Source organism: Canis lupus, chromosome 3 (genome assembly GCF_011100685.1).
Source record: "Canis lupus familiaris isolate Mischka breed German Shepherd chromosome 3, alternate assembly UU_Cfam_GSD_1.0, whole genome shotgun sequence".
In the NCBI taxonomy this organism is placed as follows: Eukaryota; Metazoa; Chordata; class Mammalia; order Carnivora; family Canidae; genus Canis; species Canis lupus.
Genome location: NC_049224.1, coordinates 92,042,492 through 92,061,814, shown reverse-complemented (window position 1 = coordinate 92,061,814; position 19,323 = coordinate 92,042,492). Strand labels below are relative to the sequence as shown.

The 19,323-nt window shown below is 56.1% G+C and overlaps 2 protein-coding genes across 2 annotated transcripts in view; both read right to left on the bottom strand.

Annotated features, from left to right (window-relative positions):
* Nucleotides 1-836, bottom strand: part of RNF212 (ring finger protein 212) — a 29,829-nt gene extending 28,993 nt beyond the window's left edge. Inside the window, exon 1 of the mRNA XM_038533626.1 lies at nt 699-836. Within this exon, the coding sequence (XP_038389554.1) occupies nt 699-807 (109 nt within the window). The 5' untranslated portion in view covers nt 808-836. The remainder of the gene's footprint in view (nt 1-698) is intronic.
* Nucleotides 837-2,464: 1,628 nt separating this feature from the next.
* TMED11 (glycoprotein 25L) lies at nt 2,465-19,136 on the bottom strand (the record flags this gene model as incomplete). The annotated part of the gene is given in 5 exon segments (NM_001003286.1): nt 2,465-2,684; nt 3,466-3,612; nt 4,308-4,433; nt 8,329-8,429; nt 19,008-19,136. Coding segments are annotated over 5 exon segments (648 nt in total). The 5' UTR covers nt 19,132-19,136.
* Between the last annotated feature and the right edge of the window lie 187 nt (nt 19,137-19,323).

Below are 19,323 nucleotides of genomic sequence, written 5' to 3'. Positions count from 1 at the left end.
CGGAGCGGGCGGCCTGGGGTACCAGCCGGCCCTAAAGCCCAGCAGCTGCGTCGGGGGCCGGGAAGCGAGAGACGTGAGCGAGGGTCGGCGCTCGCGAACCCACGGAACACGGAGCACGAGCGCTGACAGCCGGCGGGAGGGGCCCAGACGAGCGCGACGGCTCCGCGCAGACAGACGGCGGACGGACGGCCGCGGAGGGGTAGAGGCCGGCCGCGAGCGCCAGGGGCCAGGGACCGCCGCCCCCGCCCAGCTGGCCCGGTGCCGCCCCGACGCGCTCGCCCCGCCCCCCCGCCCCGGGGCAGCACCTGCAGCCTGCGCCCCGGCCCCGGCCCCGGCCCCGAGGGAGCGGCCTCTCGAGCGCACCGGCCTTGCCTGACAGCCCCGCGGCCAGGTCCCCCGCGGCCACCGCCTGCGCCGAGCTCGGGCCCTGCCCGCGCCCCCGACCGCAGCGCCCGCGTCCAGCCTGCCCCGCGGCCCCCGGGGACCTGGCGCCACGCCCGGGCCGCCCCGACACGCGCACCTCAGGTCGCCGCAGGCCGCAGCGGGGCCGACGGTCCGGGCCGCGAGAAGGGCCGCGCGTTCACGCACCTTTTTCCTTCCTTCAGACCCTACTTATTCGTCCCTGAGAGACACGGAGGGGAGCGGCAGCCCCGCGGGGACCCCCGCCCCCGCCCCGCCCCGGCCCGCGGCGCCCTCACCTTTGCGGAGGCAGACGTCGCAGTACACGTGGCCGCAGTTGGTCAGGCTGAAGCGCGACGCGCGGGGCGGCGGCTGGAAGCAGCGGTTGCAGAACACCCAGCCGGCCATGGCGCCCCCGCCCCGCCGCCTCAGGCCCCGCCGCCTCAGGCCCCGCCGCCCGGAAGCGGCCCCCGGGCCTCTGCACCTGCGCAGACCCCGCGGGGCCCCGCGCCTGCGCAGGAGACGGCGCCGCTCCCGCCAAAACCCGGCTGGGAGACCCCGAGCGCGGCGGGAGGAGCGTGGCCCGGGGCGCAGGGGGCGCGCACGGCCGCCCGGGCCCCTCGCCCGTCACCGTCACCGCAGGCCTCGCTGTTCCGTCGGGGCCGCCGTGCGGCGGGTGAGGCCGCGGCCACGGGGTCGACGCCCCCGCGGGGGCCCACGTGCGCGCACCGGGAAGGCGCGGGCGCGGGCGCGGGGCGGGTGCGGCCCTGGCGGCTCCGGAGGGCTCGGCGCGGGCAGGACGGTGGTGGCGGCGGGACGCGGTGCGGGCGCCGGGCGGCCTGGGGAGGGGGACGCGGGGCTGACCCCAGACGCCGCGGGTCCTGGGCACACGGGGTGGCGGAGCCCGGAGGACCCCGCAGGCCCGGCGGGGCGGGGGACGGGGCGGGCGGGGGACAGACCAGGCGGGGGACGGGCCTGGACCGGGGCGGGGGACAGAGGGGGGACGTGCCTGGATGGGGCAGGCGGTGCATGGGCCTGGACGGGGCCAGAGGACGGTGGGCAGGCCTGAACCGGGAAGGCTGGGAGGGGGACGGACCTGGACAGGGCGGCGGGCGGTGCATGTGCCTGGATGGGGCGGACGGGAGGGGGACGGGCCTGGACCGGGAAGGCTGGGAGGGGGATGGGCCTGGACAGGGATAGGCCTGGACAGGGCGGCGGGCGGTGGATGGGCCTGGACCAGGAAGGGTGGGAGGAGGATAGGCTTGGACAGGGACAGGCCAGGGCGGGCCTGGACGGCTGGGCAGGCGGTGGATGGGCCTGGACAGGGACGGGCCTGGACGCGGCGGGCAGGAGGGGGATGGGCCTGGACGGGGCAGTGGACAGACCAAGAGGGCGGGCAGGGGATGGGCCTGGAGGGGAACGGGCCTGGACCTGGGCAGGCAGGCAGTGGATGGGCCTGGACCAGGGCGGTGGACAGACCCGGAGGGCGGGTGGGAGACGGACTTGGACGGGGCAGGGGACAGACCAGGCGGGCAGGGCAGCGGCGGGGTGGCCAATGCGCAGGTGGCGGGGGTCTGGACAGTTGGCGGTCGTGCCGGGAAATGAAAAAGCAGAGACTTGGCCAGTGCTTGGCGATTGGAGCCCTTGGTTGTGCGCAGTGTTGGTGGAGCCCCGACCGCGCGGCTCTGAGTGATCTGTGCCTGCCGTGCCAGGCACTTGGCTTCCAGGGCTGCAGGTCGGGAAAGCAGTGTAGCCGTCTCCCTGATGTCCTACTGTTTACAGACTGGCAAGTATTCTTGGTGTTCTGGGTTAAGTATATGTCACTGGGGTTAATTTCGCCCTTCTAAAAAAAAAACCCTTTTTAACGTGGCAACTGGAAAACCTGAAATTTACATACACAGCTTAGGTTTTGTCTATTGGATCCCATCTGTTCCAGGTTAAAATAAGAACCGGATGATGTGCTTATTCCACCAAGCTCAGAGACCACTTTCTAAAGTCATATCTTATCAGTGTAACATTGATTTCAGTCTCTGGTCATCTTTGAAGTCGTAAAAGCAGCACATGGTTGTGAATGTATTTTGATTTATTAACTCAGACATTCTACAAATTAGCAGGTAGCTGTTTGTATTAACATTTTAAACGAGTTTCTTAGCTATAAAGAAGTTTTTAAGGGATTTCATTTGGAAAATTCCGATTGCAATAAAGATTAATGTTTGTGCAAATGCCCACCATAAAACATTGCTATTTGTATCTTCACTGATCATCCGAAAATTTTCTTCACGGTCCTGTGTGGGAGAGAAATAGGCAGGTTTAGTTTCTTCAAGTATTTAACTGTATGGGTTTGAGGGGAAGGTGCTGTACACGTTGAAGATATTTACTGTTTCCCGTTTCATACACCAAAGTGCAGTATCTGATTTTCTAAGCCAGGTGTGTTGTCAGCTAAAGACAAGGATTAAGAATCAACTTTACAAAACATATGGTTTTTTTTTTTTTTGTATTTTGATATAAAATACCAGTATTTGCTCTATTATCTCGTACATTTTATGTCTTACCACTGAGCAAACGACCACCGGCCGATAGTGATCGATTCTCAGAATTGGTGTCCTGACTGAACCTTAAGCTGGACACTGTACCAAGCACACCTGTCCTCTTATTTCTCATGTAAGGAAACCAGAGTCTGGAGACAACACAAGGTGAGCATGGGAGCAGATTTGACCCCATGTCTGACCAGAGTCCAGTGAGCACGGTGACCTGGAAAACACAGGGTCACGAGAACAAAACTGTGATCTAGAGAGTGGGCTGAGCCCCTTCCTATGTGTGGGGTGCGTTTGGGGGCATTTATCCATTCGCTCTGTCAATGAGCCAAAGTCCCTTTTCCTAGAGCAGCTCACAGCCTGGCAGAGAGGGAAAGATTGCGCTTTCCTTCACCCTGCGTGTCCCCACAGTGCTAGCTCAGACCAACGGCCGAGGAACAGGCACTTTATTCTTTCCATGCTTTGGGGGCTTTGTCTCCAGAATTTCGTTCCTGGCAGGAAGAGATAAAACAAGCTGAATAGGCAAACTGACCCTTTGATAGTTCTGTTCTTTGACTATTTGCTCAATTTGCTCAATTAGATGTTCCAGCTTAAAGCTAACTTCATTAACTTTGTCCTTTGCTTGAGCAATGGCCGCATCAAGGTCATGTTGTCCAACTCGAATCTCTAAGTGGATCCGCTGTACAAATAGTGAAAGGGAAGAAACGTTCTTCAAACCGCTGCACTCTGCGTTTCCCTTGTCCTGTCCCCCGCCCCTGGTCCTGTGTCTCTCACCCCCTCTTCGAGACCTCTCACGGCCCACCTCCCCCCTGCTGTACTCAGTAGCCTTTCTTTGTAAGAATAGTGTATTAAATGATGACCCACGGCCCTGAGAGAGTACCCATGCCCTCCTGAACATCAGATTGCTACTCCATAAAGGCTTTTGCCACTCAAAGAACTTGATTATTTTCAGGAAAAAAATTTTTCTTTACATAAGACTACATTTCTGATACTAAAGTATAGATTTTCTTTGTCTGCTTTCAGCCCGTTTAGAAAATAACCAATCACCATCTGCCATATAAGAGTTTTATTTATTGGAATTCCATTGTTAATTTACCCTCCAGCCTTTGCTTGTTTTCAGGCCTGAGTAATCACAGTTCTTTTAACCTTCCCTCACGGTTCTTGTTTTTCAAGCCCTTTAATCAAGGCTGTGGCTCTCCTTTGAACCCCTTCCAAGCTCTCCAGCTCCCTCTTTGGTTGCTGCACCCAGATCTGGGCACAGGACTTTAATAAGTTTCTAGCCAGTGCGAGTGTAATGGTTCTGCATACCAATGTCATGCCTGAATAGTGCTGGTGCTCTGTTCATCAGCAGGGACGTGGGAGGCGTGTACTCACCAGCTTACTCCCACCGAAGGACACAAGCCTCGTAGAATTAGATTCCAAGCAAATGATGTGTTCGCCAGGTGAATGTGAAGTAAAATAGAATCTTCCTTGTGGGCCATATAACTTGGACAATAATACCTAGGATTGAGGATTTCCATAATTTATGGGTAGTGTTCTCTACTTTCCCTTCTTAAAAATAGATCTTCCCTATTAGTAAAAACTGCGCAGTTCCTAAAGAAGGAATGAAATGGTAGATAAACATGAAAAATAATTTAGCCCAGAGTAAGATATCCCTTATCTACTATCAGATTGGCAAAGATTTAAACAAGAGTGTCCAGGGATATATTGACAAATGCGATCTCTAAACACTGATTTGGGAATGTAAGTTGGACAACCATTTTGGAGAACAGTTCAGTATGAATTAAAAATTAAAATGCATGTAACCATTGACTCAGTGGTTCTACCTACAGGAATTTATTCTATGGAAATGCACAAGTAGACAAAACTGCATGTAAAATTATATTCAGTGTGGTGTTTTTGTAATGGTAAAGTTATATTCTTGAAATTACGTTAGTACCTTTCAATAGAGGATTGGCTAAATTTAGGCGAAGCCAAATAAAGAAATGTTGTGTGGCGAAAAAAGAGATCCTGTACTAAAGGTATCCGCGATATCTTGTGCTAGAGCAGTGTATATAGGAACTTATTTTTTATTATAAAATCATTTGTAAAAGTATACGTGTGCATGTGTGTGTGTGTGTTTATATAAGCTTAGAAGAAGATTCTGAAGAACACCAAGCTTTTAGGTGGTTATATTTATTGGGCAACTTTGACTTTCTGTTTATCTAATTTCTATATTGTTTGTCATTTTAAAAATAGGTGTAGGACTTCTAGTCTGTCATCAAGGAGTTTGGAAGTTTCTACTCTGTCCTAACAAGTAAAAAGATGAACACAATGAAAGCCAATTCTTTTTAGATCCATCAGAGAATTGAGGTCACAGGGTAAGTCACTGCCCCCTAAATTGGAAAGACAAACAAGAAAATACAAAGAATCACAACGTACCACAGCAGAAACTGTGGGTACCAGTACTGGGTTCCTTTTACCTAATAGACGATGTCCAGTTTTCAACAACAAAACAATTTCAAGGAATAAGAGATGGAAAAAAACATAGTTTGAGGAGCCAGAGCAAGCACCTGAACCGGATTCAGACATGGCAGGGAACAATCAGAGCAGGAACTTAGAGAAACTGATTACTGTGCTAAGGGCTCTCACAGAAGGAGTAGATGGCATGCAAGGACACATGGGTAATACAAGCAGAGAGATGGAAATTCTAAGAGAAATTTAAAATGCTGTTGATGAGAAACCCCGTAACAAAGAATGCCTTTGATGGGCCGACTACACTGGACATGGCTGAGGAAGGAATCTCCTAGAGTGAAGATACGGCAGTGGACATTTCTAAAACTGAAAAGCAAAGAGAGGAAAGACTGGGAAAAAAAAAAAAAAAAAAGGAACAGAAGATCCTAGACCTGTGGACAACTGTGAAAGGTGTCACATCCACATAATGGCAATTCTCGAAGAAGAATAAACACATAGAAGAACAGTGATGACAGAGTTAGTGCCACAGCTCCAGAAAGCTCAGAGGACACCAAACAGGATAGATGCCAAACCAAACTAAAAAAAGACCCGACACCGAGGCATGGCCTATTGAAACTATAGATATCAGTGATAAAACGTCTTGAAAGAAGCCAGCAGGGAAAACACAGCTACAGAGGAGCAGATGTAAGAATTACACCTGGCTTCCCTTCAGAAGCCATGCAGGTGGGGGACGCCTGGGGGACTCAGCAGTTGAGCATCTGCCCTTGGCTCAGGGCGTGACCCCGGGGTCCTGGGGTTGAGTCCCACATCGGACTCCCCGCATGGAGCCTGCTTCTCTCTCTGCCTATGTCTCTGCCTCTCTCTCTGTGTCTCCCATGAATAAATAAATAGAATCTTAAAGAAAAAAAAAAGAAACCATGCAGGCAAGAAGAGTGGAGAGAAGAGACCGACTGGCCTAGAATCCTGTAGCCTGCAAAACTGTCCTTCAAAAGCGAAGGAAAAATAAAGATTTTTCTCAAAGAAAAATGGAGGGAATGCATCACTGGTAGACCTACCTAGGAAGAGCTGTTCATTCTTCTGAGAGAAGGGAAATGATCCAGGTCAGAAAGTCAGGTCTACGTAAAGAAGGGAAGAGAATCAGAGCAGGAATAGTTGAGGGTAAAGTAAAATCTTACCTTTCTTAATTGATCTAATTGATAATGGTTTGTTCAAGTATGAGCAATGGCATATTTGATTATGTGCACCTGACATGGATGACAGCATGACAAGGGACATAGTTGCAAGTGTATTTGCCAACTCTAGGGCAGCCACTTAAAAAGAGTTTAAGATATATAATTGACACCTAAGAAAGGAGATAAAATGGAATCACAGGAAATAATTAGATTTACAAAAGATAGGAAAAGGGGAAGACAATGATAGGAACAAGGAATGAGGGCAGTGATTAGGAAATGGGGACAAACGCAGTGGATGCTCACCCAGTGATATCAGTAATCACTTTGCGTGTCGGCAACACAAATCTGGGTTGTCCACAAGAAACCCACTTTAAATACAAAGACACATAGATTAAAGATAAGGGAGAAGGTACGTACGTGGACTTTAAGCTTACAAAAAAAGCTGGTGTGCTCATAGTGACCAGACACAGTAGACTTTAGGCCAGAGAAGTTTCTTAGGGATAATTAATAGATAGTAGATAGTAGAGCATCACATGGGTGACAGGTCAATTATCCCAGAAGACGAAAGAGTCCTTAATGGGTAAGCAAATGACACAAGACAAACTGACAGGACCGCGGGGGGAGGAGGAGACTCGGCTGTGTGGTTTGGAGACTCTGATGCCCCTGTCAGGTGCGGGCAGATCCAGCCGCAGGTCAGGAAGGACATCGCTGACCTCGACCACCCCGTCGGCCAAGGGCACCTGATGGACGTGGACAGCCTACCTCATCCAACAGCCGCAGATTATGCGCAGTCTCAAGGTCACTGGGAGCTTGCGGCAAGAAGGGCCACGTTCCGGGCCACAAGGCGCTTCAACCCGTTGAAATAGCTAGGAACCCTCGCCTGTCCTTCAATAAACAATCATAACAGAAACCACACAACGTCTGTTCTCAGAACACGGTGGAATTAAAGTAGAAATCCGTAACAAAGATCCCAGAATACTGCGAGATTACACACGTGTAGAGATGAAGCACATTCCTACATAACACGTGGGTGGAGGAAGAAATCCTAGGAGCAATTTGAAAATATTGTGAACTAGAGAATCCCGGGGAGCTGGTGCAGGAGGCAGCACCCAGGGTCCGTCGGCCCACCTAGGCCACGGTCACGCCGTCAGAATCCCATCTGGTGGGACTATTGAGCTGGGGAGGCTCCGGGAGGCTCGCGGCTTGCGGGGAAGCCTTGGATGGTGAATTGTGGTTAATTTTTGTTGCATCAGCTCTTAGCACAGTAGCAGCTCCCCATCCGCACCCCAGCCACATGGCGGGCAGCCGCAAAGGGGGAGCCAGGGTGGGTGAGAAGAACCCTGTCCCCCAAACCTCGAGGACCTACACGATCGTCTGAATATTACCAGGCTTTGGGGCGTCTGGGAGGCTCCTGCCGTGAAGTGTCTGCCTTTGGCTCAGGTCTTGGGATCGAGTCCCATGTCAGGCTCCTTGTTTAGTCGGGAGCTCCCTCTCCCCCTCCCTCTGCTGCTCCCCCTCTTGTGCATGCGCCCGCGCTCTCCCAAATAAATGTCTAAAAACACCCACGTCCAGCGCTCCGCTCGGCTGGACCACAGGCTCTCTGCGGGCGGGCGGTGAGCCCCTTTCCTCAGGACCGCACGCGGTGAAAATGGCACGTTCTGGTTACCGAGTGCTTACCCGGAGGTTCTCAAAGTTTGTGGGGATACATGACACGAATTGGTAGCAAATGCAGAATTTCAGTAACAGAAGCTAAGAGGAGGAGCCTTTACCTCATCGTTGTAGGTTGTGACAGTCACAAACATCCCCAGGCCCGGAGCAGATTCGAGGAAATCCTGCCTGCGGAAGTCCCACTGCTGTGTCTTGAAAGTCCCTGTGTCAGAAACAGGACAGTTACACAGTAAGTGTAGGGGACGGTGAGGGGTGTCGGTGGGCTGCCGCGAGGAGGGCACGGCCGGGCTCCGCACGGTGGGGTCGTCCGTGTCTGCCCGAGGCCCGGGGTGGCCCGGGAGGTCTTGAAAACGTGCTCCGAGGAGGCAGCTTTGTGCCGTCCCCGAGTCAACTGATCACACGTGACGAGCTCCTTGCGCGGCCGCGGGGCGTGGGAGGAGCCGAGGACAGTGAGCCCACGGCTGCTTCCACGGAGCCTTTGCGCTGACACGCGGGCAGCGGGAGGTGTTACCTCGGTGACGGAAGTCAGGGCCCGGGCTCTGGGGCGCTTGGGATGCTGCTCGGACTTCGGTGCAGGCCCCGGGAGTACGGGAGGGCAGGCGCGGGGAGGCGCCCGTGCTAGGGGCACCCTGCCCATACGTGTGCGTGGGACCGCCCACGCCGTCCGGTGCTGCTGGTGGGCCAAGGTCCCTAAGGCTTGCCACAGAGGGAAGGACCCCGCTTCGTGGGCCCTACTCTACGTTCCCCCACGGATATTCTAGAGGCGGTGAGCAGGGCAGAGGGAGGCTGCTCACCTGGGGCTCAATCCCGTGACCCCAAGATCACGACCTGACCCGAAACCAAGAGTCCCACGTCCAACCGACAGGCGTCCCCCAGACACATCCTTATGACAACTCTACCTGTGGTGCAACCCAGACACAGGAAAGGTGATTTGCCCAAAGTCACACACACAGCAAGTGGCAGGGTCAGGACCTTCCCCTCTTCCACTTAACGCTGTCTCTGCGGGGCGCCACGGCCCATGGCAGTGCGTAGGTCCTGGGGCGGGGGCCCGTGGGGTGGGCTGCAGGGGGGCGGGCCGGGGGGCAGCGGGGCCAGGTCGCGGGGCGCCTGCATGCTCCCCGTAAGGCTTTGGGGGAGGCGCGGTCACTGCGAAATGTGCTGTGTGGGGAAAATTAAGGACCAGGAGCAGAAGCAGGGAAACCGGGTGCCTCAGCCCAGGTGGGAGGCGGAATCCCAGGTAAAGTCTTGCAGCTAGTGGCTACAGACGCGGGTCAGAGTCCACGCAGGCTGGTTCCGGAGCCCAGAGCCACAGGCCAGGCCCAGGGCCTCCGGTCACTGTGGGCGCTAGGGGCAAGGTGGGCCCTACGCAGTGAGGCGGTCAGGGTGGGGGGTACCTAAAGAGGCCGTTTCCTGGGCCCCCTAGCCCTGCCTGCACCTGGTCCAAGGATCTCTTGGGTGGTCCTGGGCCTTTGTCCCTGCAGATGGTGAAACAGGATAGTGTATGTTCTATGCTGTTAGAGGCAGGGGTGGGGGGCTCAGCAGGCCAAGTGTCTGCCTTGGGTCTGCCTTGGTCGCGGTCCTGGTCCTGAGGTCATGGCCCTGGGGTCCTGGAGTTCTGGGGTCATGGGGTCGAGCCCCGCAGCCTTAGCCCCACATCACCATCCTGGCTTCCTGTTCCACGGCCAGTCTGCCGCTTCTCCCTTCTTTTAAAAAAGTCTGGTTGATGATTCTGGAAAAGACAGTGTGAGTCCATCCACCCTCTCTCTCTTGCTAATCATGACTAAGGACCTTGGGCAAAATGTGAGAGCAACCACCAGGAGGCTCTGAAAGGCGGGGAACAGGTGACGGGCTGGGGTTGCGTCTGTCCCCCTCCCTCCCAGAGCCTGGGTGCTGGGCACTCTGCAGACCCCAGACCCAGACTGGGAGGGACAGGGGGATGGAGGGATGGAGTGGGGACTCCTCCAGTCACAGGGTCTGCACCAGGGGTCCTGCAGGACACGGGAGGGAGGAGGAGGAGGCAGCGGGGGGGGGGGGGCCCGCCAAGTCCATGCACAGCCCCAGGCAGCCTGCGGGGCCAGCGGCATCCCCACCCGGGACAGCCCTGGATCCGTCCCATGGGAAGAACACCCAGGCCCTAGGTGGGCCAGGATCTCGGAACCGAACACTGCTCACCTAAACACGGAACCACAGCTATTTCCCTACAAAATGGGGCTTATTCGGGAGCTGCAGAGAACAAAACCACAGATGAGTCTGCAGAACAAAGAAGGGGAGGGGGCTAGGGGGCGGCGGCGGAGGGTGTGTGGGTTAAACTGAGCAGGAATTGCGGTGGCTTCTCATCGGCTGGGCCAGCTGGGCCAGGATCATCTCCCATTGGCCGGGATGGGGCCATCTCCTATTGGCCGGACTGTTGTTGGGGGAGGAGGAAACCGTCCTTCTCCTGCTGGGATAGTAAAGTGGTCGCTAAGGTGACATCCAGGTGCAGGCGCAGCTCCTGTTGGGTCTGCAGGTGGCCGGGAGTGGTCGGGCCCGGAGCTCCCTGCCTGCAGACCCCATTGTAAACGAAGTTTCCTTTTACTAATTTTTACAAAACAAAAAAATATATATGGAAAGTGGAGAGAAACCACACATCACTAATGGGAACAACAGTTTGAATGGCAGCACATTTCCCATCAGACACGTAGAGACCAGGGCTCCTGCGGGGCTCAGTGGTTGAGCATCTGCCTCCAGCTCAGGTCGTGATCCTGGGTTCTGGGGTTGTGTCCTGCATCGGGCTCCCTGCAGGGAGTCTGCTTCTCCCTCTGCCTGTGTCTCTGCCTCTCTCATGAATAAGTAAAATCTTTTTCTTTTTTAAAGATTTTATTTATTTATTCATGAGAGACACAGAGAGAGAGAGAGGCAGAGGGAGAAGCAGGCTCTATGCAGGGAGCCCGACATGGGACTTGATCCCGGGTCTCCAGGATCAGGCCCTGGGCTGAAGGCGGTGGTAAACCGCTGAGCCACCTGGGCTGCCCGAATAAGTAAAATCTTAAAAAAAAAAAAAAAAAAATGCGGAGACCAGAAAAAATTTTGACAAAAGAATTGTGAAGCAACACTATATCCATGAAACATATCCTTCAAAATGAAGGCAGAATGTTCTTAGGTCAAGGAAAACTAAGAATTTTTCACCAGAACAGCTGCTTTAAAATAATTGCTTAAAGGAAGTTCTTCAAAGAACTTCCAAGAAAATGATAAATCTGCAGCACCAGGAATGAAGAGGAAATAGTGGAAAGAGTAACTAGGGAAACAACAATAGACCGTTTTCTATTCTTGAAGTTGACAGTTGAAAACAATGTATATAATATTGTCTGGTGTGGTTCTCCAAGTTTTTAGAGGTTGTACTTATGACAACTAAAAGGGGTGAGCAGGGCAAAGACACGTGGTCATGAGGTTTCTACGTTCCTCTTGAAATGACAAGCTGTGGACCCGTGTAGACCGTGATGAGTATGTGTATTGTAATCCCTACAGCAACCACTAATAACTATACAAAGACGTATAGTGAAAAATCCTATAGATAAGCAAAAATAGGGTATTATAAAACATTCACCCGACCCACAGGAAGGTAGGAAATGAAAAATGGGAACAAAAAGCAGAGAGAGGGAGCAAAAAAAAAAAAAAAAAAAAAACAGTAAGATATAGCAGACCTAAATCCTGACAATATACATTCCATGCAACAGTTATATTACATGTAAGTGCTCTAAACACAGATTAGACAAAGAATGTCAGGATGGATTTTTTTTTTTTGATGAGTGTACAAGAAGGTCACCGCCGATGTGATGCTGTAGGTAGGTTATAAACTGGTGCACCATTCTGACGTTCATGAAAGAAAGCTTGAGCGTCTGTAAGAATCAGATAAGCAGACTTCAGCGCGATGAGAATTACGGAGGACAAAGAGGGACATTGGTGCCATCACTCAGAAGACAACCACCCTACAGGCATAAACGGAGCTTGAAACCACGGGAAATGGGCAGCCCCGGTGGCTCGGCGGTTTAGCCCAACTTCAGTCCAGGGCCTGATCCGGGATCGAGTCCCACGTCAGGCTCCCTGCATGGGGCCTGCTTCTCCCTTTGCCTGTGTCTCTGCCGCGCTCTCTCTCCCTGTCTTTCTCTCTCGCTCTGTCTCATGAATATCTTTTAAGAAAGAAAAAAAAGAAAGAAAAGAAAAGAAAAAAGAAAAGAAAGAAAACGGGAGTAAACCGATGGGAAGGAGAGGCAGGCAGATGCACACTGCGGGGCCTGCGCTGACGTCGCAGAGCGCACCCGCCCCCCCGCAGGAGCCGGACAGGAACGCCCCTGACCTGGTGCGGCACCTCCGGCAGGCGTGTGAGCCTCACTCCGCGGCCCTCCCTCCGGCCACCTGGTGTCCCCCACCTGTGAAACACGCCAGGTCTTGGTCTGGCCCCTGCCAGCCCCGAGCCGCGCGTCCCCCCGCTCTGCGTCCCCGCCCGGTGTCCCAACCCCTGTGCAGCTGGCCCCTGCTGCCCTGCCTCTTGTTGGGCTGGTTGGGGTGCCCCCCACCTCTGCGGGACTCGGTGGTGACGTGGCTCTTCCCGCCGTGCGCACCCTGGGCTATTCCTGGCAGCCAGGCGGCCCGGCCCGTCTGCATCCTGTAGGGTGTCGGAGCCCGGGTCGGGGGACACCGTGTCCTCTGTCCTGGGCCCCCTGGTGTTGGGAATGAGCGAGCGTCCCGCGGCACACGCTCAACCACCAGGTGAAGGAGTGGGTGCCGCTCGGGCCCGCCGGTAAAACGCCAGTGCTCGGGGCGCGCTGCCGGGGTCGCAGGATGGGCCAGCGTGGGTTCTGCCGCCCCAGCTCGTCCCCCCGCCAGCACCCAGCCCCGGCCCGAGGGGAGGGGACGCGCTGTCGTGCCTGGACTCTGCCACCAGATGGCAGTGCAGAAGCGCTGCTCAGCGCCAGCCCCAAGGCCACCCTGGCCTGCAGCACAGGTGTCGCCGGGAGCAGGGAGCTGGGGCGGGGGCTGTCCCCGTGGGCGCAGCCGGCGAATGGAGGGCAGGGGCTTCACGCCCTACGTTGTCTGATGTGGGACGTGGCCGGTGGTCAGCGCCGTGCAAACGCCTGGCCGGTTACCTGTGACCTCGTCCCGGGCCCTCCCCAAGCAGAGTCCCCGGGGCCCTGCGGAGCCCACGCCCCAGGCACCCGGGGGCCGCCCCCGCCTTCCCTGCCCCGAGCTGGGCTGACGTGCTAGGCGGCTCTGAGGGTCAGGGCCGAGCCAGCCTGACTTCGAGCCTCGGCCGCCTCGCCACAGCGACACCCCCACCCCGCAGCCTTGGCGGGGTGCCTGGCCTGGTGTGTGCGTGTGCATGTGCGTGTGCTCAGCTGCCCAGCCGTGGCCGGCGAGAGCTTCCCGCCAACCGTGCTGCGCCGCGCCCTTGTGATTGCTGGTCTCCGGGAGCGCGTGAGCCCCGCGTGGCTCAGCCAGTCATCACGGCCGAGCCAGCGCGGCCAAAACGTCGGCGTCCCGATGCCACCCGGCCCCCGAAGGTGACTGGCCCCTGACCTGTGAGGACACAGGCGTGTGCGCCCTGGGCCAGCTTCTCCCGCCGGCACGCGGGCATCTGCGCGGGGAGCACCAGGTACAGGCCAGGCGTCGTCGCGGGGGCACAGCAGGGGCACTGGCACAGGTGGCCCCGGACGTCTGCGTGCTGGCGTGTGGCCGTCACGGAAGGTGCCGCCGTGAGGACTGAGGGGCGAGCGCGGCCGCGTCTGTGCCGGGAGTTCTGTGCCCAGGGGACCGCAGGTCAGCGGTTTTGAGCGGATCCGAGGCCTGGGTGCAAGGGCTCCGCACCTGCTCCCTCACCTGGGCGCAGCGGCCTCCGGCGGCAGGGCTGGCGCCTCGCTGGGCTCTGCTGTTCTCCCACCGACGAGTGGAGGCCAGTCCTTTCCCTCTATTCCTGGCGCTTCGGGCCTCTCCTCCTAAGACGTGTCTGTTGACAGGGGGCTCCGGGGGTGACGCGTGTGCCTTGGGCTCAGGTCCTGGGATCAGGTCCAGCGTGTGGCTCCTCAGTGGGGAGCCTGCTTCTCCCTCTGCCCCCTCCCCCTGCTTGTGCGGGCTCTCTCTCGCTCTCGCTCTTGCTCTTGCTCTCTCTGTCTTAGATGAATAAATAAAATCTTGAAAAACAACCCCCCCACGTGCCACCTGCTGTCACCTGGCCTGGCTTCTTTCCGTCTGTCTCCCAAGAGCACCCCCGCCCCCGGGCTCCTTGCACCAGAATGCTGGGCTCCAGCTCGGCCTCCAGGGCAGGGGCCCCACATCCCCTGACGTGTGGTCTCCCGTGGACACATGGCTGGAGCTGCCCCAGCCGCGTGGGGGCCGGGGTGTACCTCCCACTTTGTGCCCTCCTCCTCTCCTGTCTCCTGTTTCCAGTACGGTCTGTGCCCTGAAGGGAAAACAAACGTCTTGGCTGCTTTGGGAAGTGGCTCGTCCCCGGGGACCTTGCGAACGGGACACCAGGTCCCCAAGTGCGGTTACATTCGTGTAAACGGTGTCTCCTCCTCTGGAGCCTGCCGTTCCCAAGGACGCTGCCTCCTCGACCAGCACAGCCTCACCCCGTCACAACAGCCACCCCGCAGGCCGCTCCCCGTTCCCGTGTCTCCCCCAGAAATGCACTCACTGCCTGTTCCATTCTTGACGATCCAGTTGGATCACAGAACGTTACGAAGAAGGACTGAGAAAAACAATGTGAAAACCGGACCGTGTTTTACCTGGACGTTTCCAGGCACTTTTGGGAAACCAGGGTGGTTTCACTGAGCGTTTGTCCGCGGGGCTCGTGTGTGGCCGCACCCACGCCAGGCCCTGGGCCGTCTCCCTCCCAGCTCCCTAGGGGAACGCGGGCCTCTTCTCTGCTTCTCAGGCAGCGTCCTTCCATTGAGGGGGGCCGGGGCGGGGGGGGCTGGGCCACAGTCAGGGCCACACCTGTTTGGCGGTTCAGGACAGAGCCTGGGAGGCCAGGTCCATAGCGGGGAGCCAGAGCGAGCCAGTGGGAAGGAGCCTGGTGAACACTTGCATCTGGCCACGGCCGCACCAGGGGCCGGGCCACTCCGGGCAGGGGTGAGCCCAGGTCACAGGTAAGGGCACAGCTCCAAGTCACCAAGCTATTGGGAGACAAAGGTGCTGCAGAGCGGGCCTCCTGGAGCAGAGCCTAGGCCGTTCTGGCGCCCTGGGGAAGGCGCAAGGCCGACTGCTCGGATCATCGCGGTCTGTTTATTTGTAGTCCCGACCAGCGAAAGCCCACGTCTGGGTGGAGGTGGCTGACTGGCTCTGAGGTCATCCGTCCCCAGCGTTCCAGGTGGGTGTGGCTCACGGGATTCCGGGTACCCCGGCGGCGAAGCCGGTGTGCGCTCCCCTGGACGGGGATGTCCGACGGGGTCTCAGATCCCCGCGGGTCCCCAGACGAACTTAACATCTGGGTTTTCATCTTCTGCTGATGCAGTGTAAGCACGTTCTGGATTGGCTCTTCTCAGCCACCTAGTGCATGGCACGCGTATTCGCCGTGGCGTACGCACTACGGGGTTCCACGGCAGAGGCGGCTTTGCCATAGGTCAGCGAGACGCCCAGTGGAAACAGAGTCCCTCTGTGGCTCAGGCAGCCCGGGTGCTCAGAGCCTCGAAGAGCCCAGGCCCACGGCGGTCAGCACCGTATCCACGCTGCCGCGGGTGAGCTGAGCCAAGGTCCTGGCCGCACACGCAGGCACTTGCAGCAGAGCCGGCAGGAAGGCACGGAGTAAATACACAGCAGTCTTTCTTCATAAAAGGGATTTTTGAAAGAAAAGTTTAAGGGGCCCCCGGGGGGCCCAGTGGTTGAGCACCTGCCTTCAGCCCAGGGTGTGACCCCAGGGTCCTGGGATTGAGTCCCACGTCGGGCTCCCCTCAGGGAGCCTGCCTCTCTCTGTGTCTCTCAGGAATAAGTAAAAAAAATCTTTAAAAAATACCTTTAAGGGATCCCTGGGTGGCGCAGCGGTTAGCGCCTGCCTTTGGCTCAGGGCGTGATCCTGGAGACCTGGGATCGAATCCCACGTCGGGCTCCCGGTGCATGGAGCCTGTTCTCCCTCTGCCTATGTCTCTGCCTCTCTCTCTCTCTCTCTCTCTCTCTATCGTAAATAAATAAAAATTAAAAAAAAAACTTAAAAAAATACCTTTAAGACGTGTATTCTGGGGTAGGTGGTTGTGTTATGTCACACATCAAAACAGGGCTGAAGGCTAAAGAAACAATCACGGTTAAAGGGAAAATAATAAGAGAGATTTGCTTTGTGGTTGTCAGGCTCAAATGCTCAAAATTCTTTTACAAGAAACTCGTAACGGTCCAGTAGGAAACACCTGCAAACACCTTTCTGTTTTCAACCCGACACTGGTGACTCATGCGCTTCTTTACTCGAATTCCTAGCGTCAAAGTCTGCTGGAACCACACTTCCGGTTCAGGTTTACATGTTGGTCTTTTTCCACTTTCACTTTCGACCTTACTTATACTCAAAGTGTCTCATTTGGGGGGCGAGGGGGCTCCGTTGTTTGAGTCCGACTCTTGATTTTGGCTCAGGTCATGATCTTGGGGTTAGGAGACTGAGCCCCATGTTGAGCTCCGCACTGGGCGTGACGTCTGCTCAAGTCTCCCTCTCCCTCTGCCCCGCCCCACTCAAAACAATAAAAGAGTGTTTCATTTGGGAACAGTATGTACTCATTTTTTAAAAAATTCCAGTCTGATGATCTTTGCCTTTTAATTGGAGAGTTTCGCCCATTTGCACTTAATGTGATGTGAAGCGTAGTTGGGTTTAGACCATATTTTGCTATTTGCTTTCTGTTTATCCTATTTGTTCCTTATCCTTTCTTTCTTGCCTTTTTTCAGATGGGAGAGTAATCAAGTATGTTTTTTTCCTCCATTAGCATATATGAGACTTATGACCATGTTCTCTCTTTTTTTTAATGATGATGTTTTATAATTTATTTTTTTTTAATTTCAAAATTTCATTTAAGTAATCTCTACACCCAAAGTGGGGCTTAAACTCATGACCCCGAGATCAGGAGTGCCATAGTCTGATGACTGAGCTGCCTGGGCGCCCCAGGATCATATTCTCTTTTTTTTTTTTTTTCATTTATTTATGATAGTCACACACACAGAGAGAGAGAGAGAGGCAGAGACATAGGCAGAGGGAGAAGCAGGCTCCATGCACCGAGAGCCCGACGTGGGATTCGATCCCGGGTCTCCAGGATCGTGCCCTGGGCCAAAGGCAGGCGCTAAACCGCTGCGCCACCCAGGGATCCCTATATTCTCTTTTTTAAAATGTTGAGACAAGTGACCTGACGTGTCTCCCCAGGCTCCTGTTGTTACAGCACACATCAGGCGTGGAACCCGAGCCCTGCATAACTGCGTGGGGGCGGTGGGGGCGGTGGCTGTGGAGACCACAGCGTGAGCTGGACACAGCTGGAGGCTTGGGGCGGCAGGGCCAGGGCAGTGGGAGGTGGGAAGGGCCAGCGCATGACCCTTTGGACGGGGAGCAGAGGAGGCTCTGCACTCCGGCCGAGGGGTGGCCAGCGTGACACCTGTCCTCCACGCAGCTGTCTTCCTGTCCCAGACGCCGCGGGAAGGCCAGGTGATTCTCGGGCCTGCTGCCATGCATGTTCCAGCTGGCGGCCCACAAGGCAGCGAAGGGTGGGCAGGCCACTCCCATCCCCCTGCTGCTCCTCTGCCCCTTCACATGCAGGCTACGAGGACAATGGCCAGCGGCCACGGGGCTATTCGCCCAGGAGTCACGTCCCCAGGGATGAGAGCAGGGCCAGGGCCGTGGGCAAACACTTAATGTGCGTCCTGTGTGTCTGGCTCCTTCTAACAGCTTGGCAGATACTGAAGCCGTCACAGTCACCGCAAGAAGAAACAGGTGCCCTTATTATTTTCATCCCATCTGACAAATGACCAGAGAGGCTCAGGAGCTCGCCCAAGGGCACGCAGTTCTCAGGGGCTCTGCTCGAACCGCGCAGTCCCCAAGGCGGCTCCTCCCGGCCCAGGTCCCCCCAGCCTCTCCGCAGCCCGGGCTCCGCGGCCGGCTGTCGTGCGCCCGAGGTTCTGCAGGGGGGCTTAGTATTCTTTGCCATAAAACAGCCAGGACACACACAGAGGAGCATTTGACACTAGTCCATGTGACAGAATTGGGCACAGGAACACACGATGGGCTCTGAGGGGGAATCCTGCTAGATTTAGATCCCGTTTGCATTTCCTTTTTTGCATTAAAATCGGGGAGTTGGATGTCAGTGTGGCCTGAGAAATCCCGGGAGCACGGGCGCTCGTTTCTGTCTCAGAAGGCCGGTTAAGCTCAGCCATGGGACACGGTGGTGGCCGCGTGGGGACGTGCCGGCTCCGCTGCGCCCGGAGCTGGGGTCGTGGGCGCTGTGCTCTGCACACACGCGGGCGCCGGGGTTGCCGTGTGGGACCAGGCGGGAGACCCCACCGCTCTTTTGAGAATCGACCATAATTAGCGTGATTAATGGTTTCAGAAATTCCTTTACTTACGGAAACCTGGCAACCGGGAAACCAGATCAGGCTCGGAATCTGTTGTCTTTGTCTCCCGCCGTGTGCGTGAATGCAGTTCAGCCCAGGGGCTTTCATGGCAGGTTGGCATCACCCGAGCTCTCTCCAGGGGAGTCCGGGGACCCTCCCGCCGGGGAGTATCCGCACCAAGAAATCAGCACCGCGCATAAGACGACACCTGGGCCCGACGCTCGGGGACACACGCGCCTACCTGTTACCAGCGTGTCACTTGGAATGTCTTCTATGATGCATTTCTCCTCTCGTTCCCCTACGTGGAAGTAAAAAGCAGTTGAAAGAGAAAAATAAAAACTTAAAGCAAATGCCAGCATTGGCATTTCTGCTGCGTTAGGCGCTCCTGGCAGCGCTTTCCCTGGGGCGGATCAACCGCCAGCGATACGGCCCACCGAGGGCTTGGGTCTCATTGGACAATCCTGCAAATTGATTTTTGTGGGAAGGGACATCTGGTGGCCACACTTGGGCAGGTGACAGCAGCAAATAGGTGAAAGATGTCTGAACCTCGGGGCCTT